Source organism: Bison bison, unplaced genomic scaffold, assembly GCF_000754665.1.
Source record: "Bison bison bison isolate TAMUID 2011002044 unplaced genomic scaffold, Bison_UMD1.0 scf7180017864326, whole genome shotgun sequence".
In the NCBI taxonomy this organism is placed as follows: Eukaryota; Metazoa; Chordata; class Mammalia; order Artiodactyla; family Bovidae; genus Bison; species Bison bison.
In genome coordinates, this window is record NW_011494898.1 from 5,032,725 (window position 1) to 5,043,675 (window position 10,951).

The 10,951-nt window shown below is 36.9% G+C and overlaps 1 protein-coding gene across 1 annotated transcript in view; it reads right to left on the reverse strand.

Moving 5' to 3' along the window:
- Positions 1 to 451: 451 nt before the first annotated feature.
- Positions 452 to 10,951, reverse strand: part of CAAP1 (caspase activity and apoptosis inhibitor 1) — a 71,893-nt gene continuing 61,393 nt past the window's right edge. The window contains 1 exon segment of the mRNA XM_010853323.1: positions 452 to 1,868. Within this exon segment, the coding sequence (XP_010851625.1) occupies positions 1,522 to 1,868 (347 nt within the window). The 3' untranslated portion in view covers positions 452 to 1,521.

Genomic DNA, 10,951 nt, shown 5'->3' on the forward strand with positions numbered 1-10,951 from the left:
TGTCTGACTGTGACCCCATGGACTATACAATCCATGGAATCCTCTGGGCCAGAATACTGGAATGGGTAGCCTTTTCCTTCTCCAGTGGATCTTCCCAACCCATGGATCAAACCCAGGTTTTTCACATTGCAGGCAGATTCTTTATCAGCTGAATCACAAGGGAAGTCCAAGAATACTGGAGTGGGTAGCCTATCCCTTCTCCAGCGGATCTTCCTGACCCAGGAATCGAACTCGGGTCTCCAGCATTGTAGGCAGATTACCAACTGAGCTATCAGGGAAGCCCAAGTACTATTTTCATAAGAGATCCTCTAAAATTTATATATAATTAAGCCAGCTTTTATCCCTCTAAGTTCTTTTGTGTATAAGGAAAATCCTCCCACAACACTAACAGAACATGCCTTATAAATATACTATATTTGTTAGCAAATATAAAAACAACAGTTTCAGATTTATATTTTACAAAAAAAAATTTATTTTAAGTTAAGAGTCTCTACCTAAATTTATTCTGGTATCAAACAGCTACAATTAGTGATGGGACAAAAAGCATTCATAATTGTGGCAGCATGTTAATCTATTTACACAAACTATACAAAATTAGATTAATTATTACATCCACTTATCAAAACTTCCTGAAATTAAATTCATTTTTGGAAATCTATCAAAAGTCCTCAGATCTAGAATGATAGTCTTAATGATTTTTAATTCATGGAATTATAGCACGTAAGATTTTCAAGCAAAAACATCAGATGAAAGCCTGTACAATAAAATAGTCTCCTTCTCCTAACTGCCTGGAATGTAAATGAAAATGTGTGCCCTTTTTATAGAAGGAAAAAAACTGAACTAAGAGTTCGACAGTATCAAATACTTGTTAGAATGGTTTGCTGGAATTAAAGTTGGACAATTAATTCGACGTTGTTAAAAAATGCTTTAAACTAAGTCCTTATTTTTACTTTTTTATAAAAAAGCTTTGCTCAGCCACTTTGGATCTCTGCCTTGTAACAAAAATGTTGTTCAGTTTTTACTAAGTCCATACCCATAAAAGGCATCTTCAAAATGGCACATATTTTAAAAGTGCATATAAACATAACTCAACTTAAATTGTAAATATACCTAGGAGCAATAATTTAATATTCTATTGCAAAATATAGATAGCCTGAAGGCAACATGCTTGGTCAATCTATCATAAACTTTTTGGTTTGATGCCAAAATATTTCAAAATAAAGGAAAAAAATACCATGACTCTTTTTAGCTAATGGCTTTTCAGATATTAATTTTCAGATATACTAAATACTCATCTAACAAAGTATCTAGAGTACCCAATGATATGTGTCATGAATTCAAAAAACAACTACATAATACAAAAGTAACAACAATAACATGTATTTTAGACCTAAGATGAGTTTATCTAGTAAGAGTTATATGAGAAATATCAGGTAAGACCCCCAGATAAACTTTAGATACAAAATGATATAGTGTGGCATTGTTCAAACACATCCAATATTCAGACACAATTTAAATAAACTAGGCTGGCTTTTTTATATCACCAGCTTTCATCAGGGCTTTAATAGCTCTGGCCCTCATTTCAAGTTCAAGCAGCTCCAGCTGCTGTGCTGAAGGCTGAACATCTTCCGGCGGAGGAACAGTCAGGGTGGCAGCTTTGGGCTCCTTTGGACTGGACTCTGCAAGTCCCAGAATCTCGTTCACGCTTTTCTCAATGTCTTTCTCCAGGTCATCTATCTGACCAGCTTCACTCTGGACTGTATTTTCTGGGACCTCAGGAGCAGCTGCTTCTTCATTACAGGGGCCTTCTATGTCGCTGTCATAAGCGTCTGCATTTATACTGAGTACATCGCTATCTTCCCCTTTGCCTGTAACACACACAAAAAGGGACAGAATCATGTGACCTAAAGGCTCTGATCAAAATTTCCCTTCTATTTATCATGTAAGGGCTGCTTTGACCTCCCCCACCTCCCACATTAGAGTCCCAAATTCCATAAGCGTCATCCCAAACCCTTTCCCCCTGACTCCTCAACCTTTTTTTTTTTTTTACCTGAAGAACCTTAATTTTCTGACCAGGGATCAAATTCAGGCCCTGGCACTGAAAGCACTGAGTCCTAACCTCTGGACTGCCAGGGAATTCCCCCATCAACTTTGAAAACATCTAATTTAATGTAAATCTTAATTATTTTTCATCCCAATTTACTAGAACATGGAAGCACTGGGAAATGTATACCATCATATGGATGTCCCTGACCAACTTTCCAAATTAAAATGTTGTACCACTTTAGACCACAGTGAAGCCTTGACATTACAAAATGTTGACACCCTTTGGACAGAATACTGCTTATTACTGAGGTAAAATTCCACTCAAAAAGAAGTTTAAAGTACTCTGCCTTATAAACTATAAAAACAGAAAACTATCCACCAGTAAGCTGGACACCATGTGCACTGCAGTTATTCCAAAGCCTTTCATATGCTTTTTCAAACACTTTGTTCTAAATCAATAAATTCAAGGAGAATGCCTAAGGCTACTTTCTAAGATAGAATAACTTTCATCAATAGGATTTTAATTAATGAAGTTAGTAAGCCATAATTTTTTAAAAATGCATTTGTTATAAGGCTTCAGTAACTGATGCTAAGAACGTGCATATAAACACGGATTGTAGCCCTCAACCACTATGGTCTTGGACCATTACTAAAGTCCACAAGTTAGTTACAACTTTGAGTGCTCCTCTATACCTCCAAGTTATTTATTTTAAATTCCTGATATGTCTTTTAAAAAGAAGGTAATGATCCCCCAATTGTTAGCTTTGTTAATTTTCCTGTGGTAGGGAAAACATTTATAAAACATAGACTGACAGATGGAAAATTCTGATAATATAACATATATAAATTCTACTCCACGGATTTTAAAGTAAATTATTTACTCACCTTAACTGATTCTCCTACATCCTAATTATTCAAAAACTACTCCCATTCCAAAATTAAAGTAGAAAATGAGCTAACAAAGTATGTGTCCACAAATAGAACTTGTAAAAATTAAGTTCCAATTTTTATCATTTAATGCAAAAGAATATTTTATATATCTCTCCAGAGCAAAAAATATTTCCAAATAGCTACAGAAAAAAATGAATATAGCCTTTTGTATAAATAAATAATGCTTTACATCTAAGTATTCTAATGTGAGACAGAACAAATTGAAGAAAAAAAGTGCTGCTAAGTTGTTCATAGTCTCAAAGTAATTTTCATGCCTAACAGGCTTTACTCTAGAATTCTAAATCTGTAGTCACTGATTCTGAGTGAAGAGTTTAAAATATAAGCTTTTAGAAAAATGTGATTGTTTTTTCAGGCTAGAAGTTGCTGCCTGATAATGAATGAAGAGCAGAATGTAATGGATGACTGGGGAGAAAGGGAGAGTCTCAAAGTTGGAATACCTGAACTCTAACCCTTACTCTGCTTTTAATCATATAATTTGGGGAAAATCCTTTACCTTCTCAGAGGTTCTCTCCTGTAAAAATTAAGGTAGATTGTCTTAGGATGTCCCAAAAGCCTAATTTTACATAGTAAGCTGTATATACAAAAATATATAAAATGGCAATATTTTAAACTGTTTTCCTTTTTTCTCCCCATAAGACTCAGGTATCACTTATATTTCACTTAATATATCTGTCAGCTGGATAATAATCCAAAAGAATTTCCTACTAGCCAATGAAAGTAGCCAATGAAAAATAAGTAACAAGTCAGTAAATCCTGCTCTACTAAAATTTTTTGACCAAAAACTCTTTATTGGCAACAGTTTTCTAGTGAAAAGAAGTACATTTACAAAGTTCAGGCGTTATAATTGAAGTTCACATATTACCTTAGGGATCAATGTATAACTAATCAACAACTATGGAATCTCTTATACGTTAAGTCACAAATGTTGAAGCAGCTGCATTTTTATGAAATTAGTTTGCTTTGAATCTAAATAAATGAATGAGTGAAACTTAGATATTTTCATTAAATAAGTGGAGAATCTATTTTAGTAGATCCTGTAGATGTTTACATAGCAAATCATCAGCCTATATTTGCTCTCAAAAAAGACTACAGGGATATATGTGAGTATGTAAAAGTATTTGTAAGTGAAGGTATATTATGTTCATCCTTTTTTGCTCCTCTTTCAAGCACTTCTGAAATGGCTAAGATCTACTGAGCTATATACTCTCACTTAATTCAGATCACTCTTCAAGCCTATTTATATAAGCTACTCAAAAAGCAGCCACAGCTAAAGAGCTCCTCTGCCATAAACTTAAGATCCCCAGGAGGAGGAAATGGCAACCCACTCCAGTCTTCTCGCCTGGGAAATCCCACGGACAGAGGAGCCTTAGTGGGCTATAGTCCATAGGGTTGCAAAAGAGACACGACTTAATGGACTAAACAAGTTCATACAGTTATCAGCACTAGAGATATCAGCACTAGAGATTCAGGATCAAAATGTTTATACACATGCTCCCAATGTTTCAAAGGAGAAAAGTCTTGATGAAAAACTTTTTTCATTTATATTTTCTATGGGTTTGTTTCAAATGTTTTGAGAGAGCAGAGGTGGAACTTGCTTTACTTTTTTTTTAAATCAGAAACAGTAGTATACATAGTACTGGAAGAAGAAACAATCCTCTGTGAATTTGCTCTTCTCTGTTTACATTTAAAATGATTGAAATCCAAGTGACTGAGCTCTCTGTAGCACAGCATAGGTAAAAGCATCCTAAGTTCCATCTGCCCATCACACCTGCACGTAGAGGCCAAAGCTTTAGGATGTAGGATCTGTATCTGAAATAATTCAGCGTAAGTGCTTCACTTCACAAATGTGAAAACAAGATAAGTGACTTGTAAAATGTAACCTGACAAACTATTTAAACATTTAAGATCATATTTTGTTATTTCACTAGTTCTTAATTTTCTTCATTCTACTGACTCATTTTTAAAACATAGTTTGCAAACATAAGAATACATTTTCAAAGATAATTTACTCTTATCCTCAATATCAGATAATTGTAGGGTCTTTTGTTACCAATTATGACCCTCCAATCAGAAGGGGTAAAACTTGTACACTCTTTCTAAAACAGTAACCTTAACCTGCTGCTGCTGCTGCTGCTAAGTCACTTCAGTCGTGTCCGACTCTGACCAATCCCATAGACAGCAGCCCACCAGGCTCCACCGTCCCTGGGATTCTCCAGGCAAGAAGGCTGGAGTGGGTTGCCGTTTCCTTCTCCAATGCATGAAGTGAAAAGTGAAAGTGAAGTCGCTCAGTCATGTCCGACCCTTAGCGATCCCATGGACTGCAGCCTACCAGGCTCCTCCGTCCATGGGATTTTCCAGGCAAGAGTACTAGAGTGGGGTGCCATTGCCTTTTCCGAACCTTAACCTAATATGCCTTATCTAAGTCCTCAAAATATCAGTGCAGTCATGGTTCTGTCCTTCTGCACCCCAACTCTGCATATGTGAAAGTAAGTGTGAGTGTGCATGCGCACACATGCACATCTGTGCACAAGTGTGTTCAGGGGAGTGAGTAAATTTTAAGAGAATTCTACAAAGGAGCATTTTCAAGCTTTTACACAGACTTAGGAGTCTGACAGTAACAAAACAATCTCAGGGAAATTATTTGTACTCCTCTAAGAGAAATAAAAATCGTTTCAGTGTATTCATGATGCTAAAGTAAGATCACTGAAATCCACCAAGAAAAATAAAAGACATAGGGGTTTGAGGTAAAATAATACAAATATAATTTAAGATATTAAGAATTCATACTATTAACTGTTAAAAACATTACTAAAAAAATGGCTGGGGGAAGAGAGCAAGCATAAAATTAGACCAAGTACTGAAGTCATAAAGCAGCAAAATAACTTAGACATGGTACATATATACAACATAATACTGCTCAGCCATAACAAAGAATGAAACAACATTACTTGCAGCAACATGGATAACACCCAAAAAAGATGTCCTTTTCATTATAGGGGACTGGAATGCAAAAGTAGGAAGTCAAGAAACACCTGGAGTAACAGGCAAATTTGGCCTTGGAATGCAATACGAAGAAGGGAAACTTGAACTTTTGCCAAGAGAACGCACTGGTCATAGCAAACACCCTCTTCCAACAACACAGCAGAAGACTGTACACATGGACATCACCAGATGGTCAACACCGAAATCAGATTGATTATATTCTTTGCAGCCAAAGATGGAGAAGCTCTATACAGTCAGCAAAAACAAGACCAGGAGCTGACTATGGCACAGACCATGAACTCCTTATTGCCAAATTCAGACTTAAATTGAAAAAAGTAGGGAAAACCATTAGACCATTCAGGTATGACCTAAATCAAATCCCTTACAATTATACAGTGGAAGTGACCAATAGATTCAACGGATTAGATCTGATAGACACAGTGCCTGAAGAACTATGGACGAAGATTCATGACATTGTACAGGAGACAGGGATCAAGACCATCCCCAAGGAAAAGAAATGCAAAAAGGCAAAATGGCTGTCTGAGGAGGCCTTACAAATAGCTGTGAACAGAACAGAAGCAAAAGGCAAAGGAAAAAAGAAAAGATATAAGCATGTGAATGCAGAGTTCCAAAGAATAGCAAGGAGAGAAATAGCAAGAAGAAAGCCTTCCTCAGTGATCAGTGCAAAGAAATAGAGGAAAATAATAGAATGGAAAAGTCTAGAGATCTCTTCAACAAAAATTAGAGATACCAAGGGAAAATTTCATACAAAGATGGGCACAAAAAGGACAGAAATAATATGGACCTAACAGAAGCAGAAGATATTAAGAGGAGGTGGCGAGAATATACAGAAGAACTATACAAAAAAGAATTTCACAACCCAGATAATCATGATGGTGATCATCAACCTAGAGCCAGACATCCTGGAATGCGAAGTCAAATGGGCCTTAGAAAGCATCACTACGAACAAAGCTAGTGGAGGTGATGGAATTCCAGTTGAGCTATTTCAAATCCTAAAAGATGATGCTGTGAAAGTGCTGCAGTCAATATGCCAGCAAATTTGGAAAACTCAGCAGTGGCCACAGGACTGGAAAAGATCAGTTTTCATTCCAATCCCAAAGAAAGTCAATGCCAAAAATTGCTCAAACTACCGCACAATTGCACTCATCTCACACACTAGTAAAGTAATGCTCAAAATTATCCAAGCCAGGTTTCAACAGTATGTGAACCATGAACTTCCAGATGTTCAAGCTGCATTTAGAAAAGGCTGAGGAACCAGAGATCAAATTGCCAACATCTGTTGGATCATCAAAAAAGCAAGAGACTTTCAGAAAAACATCTACTTCTGCTTTATTGACTACACCAAAGCCTTTGACTGTGTGGACCACAACAAACTCTGGAAAATTCTTCAAGAGATGAGAATATCAGATCACCTAACCTGCCTCTTGAGAAATCTGTATGCAGGTCAGGAAGCAACAGTTAGAACTGGACATGGAACAATATAGACTGGTTCCAAATCGCAAAGGAGGACATCAAGGCTGTATATTGTCACCCTGCTTATTTAACTTCTATGCAGAATACATCATGAGAAATGCTGGGCTGGAGGAAGCACAAGCTGGAATCAAGATTGCTGGGAGAAGTATCAATAACCTCAGATATGCAGAGGACACCACCCTTATGGCAGAAAGTGAGAAAGCCTCTTGATGAAATGAAAGAAGAGAGTGAAAAAGTTGGCTTAAAACTCAACATTCAGAAAATGAAGATCATGGAATCTGGTCCCATCACTTCATGGCAAATAGATGGGGAACAGTGGAAACAGTGACAGACTATTTTGGGGGGCTCCAAAATCACTGCAGATGGTGACTGCAGCCATGAAATTAAAAGATGCTTGCTCCTTGGAAGAAAAGTTATGACCAACCTAGATAGCATATTAAAAAGCAGAGACATTACTTTACCAACAAAGGTCCATCTAGTCAAAGTAGTCAAATATGGATGGACTATAAAGAAAGCTGGACTATAGTTGGACTATAAAGAAAGCTGCGTGCCAAAGAATTGATGCTTTTGAACTGTGGTGCTGGAGAAGACTCTTGAGAGTCCCTTGGACTGCAAGGAGATCCAACCAGTCCATCCTAAAGGAAATCAGTCCTGAATATTCATTGATGCTGAAGCTGAAGCTCCAATACTTTGGCCACCTGATGTGAAGAACTGAATCATTTGAAAAGACCCTGATGCTGGGAAAGACTGAAGGCAGAAGGAGAAGGGGATGAGAGAGGATGAGATGGTTGGATGGCATCACAAACTAATGGACATGAAAATGAGTAAACTTCAGGAGTTGGTGATGGACAGGGAGGCTTGATGTGCTGCAGTCCGTGGGGTCGCAGAGTCAGACATGACTGAGTGACTGAACTGAACTGACTGGATGGACCTTAGAGATTATCATACTAAAGTGAAGTAAGTCAGAAAGAGAAAGATAAATATCACATGGTATCACTCATGTGTGGAATCTAATTTTTAAGAAAAGATACAAATGAACTGACTTGTATGTATGATGTATGGAAAAAGACTTCCATACATCAAAACAAGCAGATGGTTACCAAAGGGAAAACTTGTAGGGGAGAGATAAATGAGGAGCTTGGAATGAACACACATACACTACCATATATAAGGCAAATAACCAACAAGGACCTACTGTATAGCAGAGGAAACTCTACTCAACATTCACGGATTAAAACAAAACAAAACAAAAAATTCACGGATAACCTAAATGAAAACAAATATAAAAAAGAATGAACATATGTAAATACATATATGCATAACTGAGTCCATTTGCTGTACACCTGAAACTAAAACAACTATAAATCCACTACACTCCAATAAAATTAAATTTTTAAAAAAAAATAAAACAAAGTAACTTTAAAATATACACAAAGAGGGACTTCCCTGGTGGTCCAGTGGCTAAAACCCCTCATTCTCAATGCAGGGAACTAGGTTCGATCCCTGGTCAGGGAACTAGATCCTGCATTCTGCAACTAAGACACAGCATGGTCAAATAAATAAAAACTGAGACTTGGTGCAGCCAAATAAATAAAAATACTTAAAAACATATATATATATATATAAAATAAAAATACTTTATATAAAAATAAAAATACTTTAAATATATATATACAAAGAAACAAGAGACATTACAGAATTAACTACATTAATTCTGCTCCTTTATATAATCTAGTAACATAGGTGGCCCCTAAAATACTAAATACCATTTAGAGAATTTTAGAGAAAAGCAATATAATTGAAGAAATGAACCAAATAACCTAAGGGAAAGGACAAAAGAGTTTAAGAACTTGGCTAAGCAAAAGTTACAGGAAGACAAAGAGTTAAAATATTGATATTTTTCAAGGAAAAAGCAATAAAGAGTTCAAGGACTTATTGAGTATTCATCTCTTATGGTTAATCCCCTAGCCAACTACTCACAAATATAAATTCTATTCCATTTTCTTCTGATCTGTGTATGTTCAACTTTTCTTTTGTTTTCCTGCTATCTTCTTTGCTATCAACTTAATTCATACTCTAGTCAAACTCTGTACCAACTCTTTGTGACCCCGTGGACTATACAGTCCATGGAATTCTGTAGGCCAGGAAACTGGAGTGGGTAGCCTTTCCTTCTCCAGGGGAGCTTCCCAACCCAGGGATCGAACCCAGGTCTCCCACATTGCAGGCGGATTCTTTACTAACTGAGCTATCAGGGAAGCCTTCGATGGACATGAGTTTAAGCAAACTCTGGGAGATAGTGAAGCATGGGGAAGCCTGGTGTGCTGCAGTCCATAGGGTCACAAAGAATCAGGCAGGACTTTGCAATTAAACAACAATAACAACACAAACATGGGATAAAACCATAAAGGGAAAAATATTTGGCAACTAAATAAAACACCTACCACTCTTTAAATATTTTACTGACAAGGAGAAAAATTACAACTATGAAAAACCCAATCACTTTAAAATTTAAAATTTCAGTATTTTAAAAAGGGAACATACTACATAATACAAAAGGTAAAATACAATACTTCTATTTTTATTATCATCTATAACAATTCTCAGTGCTTGAGAGCTACAGAGATCCCCTAAGCTAGATAAATGAAAATATTTTGTTTTAGATTTGCTTTCTGTTATAATAAAAGTTTTAATTACCCAGTGAAAGTAAACAAACATAGAAGAGTTTTTAAACATTTTGAGTAATAAAAATTAAAAAGGACTTTTAAATTATGCTGCTGCTAAGTCACTTCAGTCGTGTTCGACTCTTTGCGACCCCATGAATCACAGCACGCCAGGCCTCCCTGTCCATCACCAACTCCCAGAGTTCACACAGACTCACATCTATCAAGTCAGTGATGCCATCCAGCCATGTCATCCTCTGTCGTCCCCTTCTCCTCCTGCCCCCAATCCCTCCTAGCATCAGAGTCTTTTCCAATGAGTCAACTCTTCGCATGAGGTGGCCAAAGTACTGGAGTTTCAGCTTTAGCATCATTCCTTCCAAAGAAATCCCAGGGCTGATCTCCTTTAGAATGGACTGGTTGGATCTCCGTGCAGTCCAAGGGACTCTCAGGAGTCTTCTCCAACACCACAGCTCAAAAGCATCAATTCTTCAGCGCTCAGCTTTCTTCACAGTCCAACTCTCACATCCATAGCCCTGACTAGACAGACCTTTGTTGGCAAAATAATGTCTCTGCTTTTGAATATATTATCTAGGTTGGTCGTAACTTTTCTTCCAAGGAGTAAGCATCTTTTAATTTCATGGCTGCAGTCACCATCTGCAGTGATTTTGGAGCCCCCCAAAATAAAGTCTGACACTGTCTCCACTGTTTCCCCATCTATTACCCATGAAGTGATGGGACCGGATGCCATGATCTTCATTTTCTGAATATTGAGCTTTAAGCCAACTTTTTCACTCTCCACTTTCACTTTCATCAAGAGG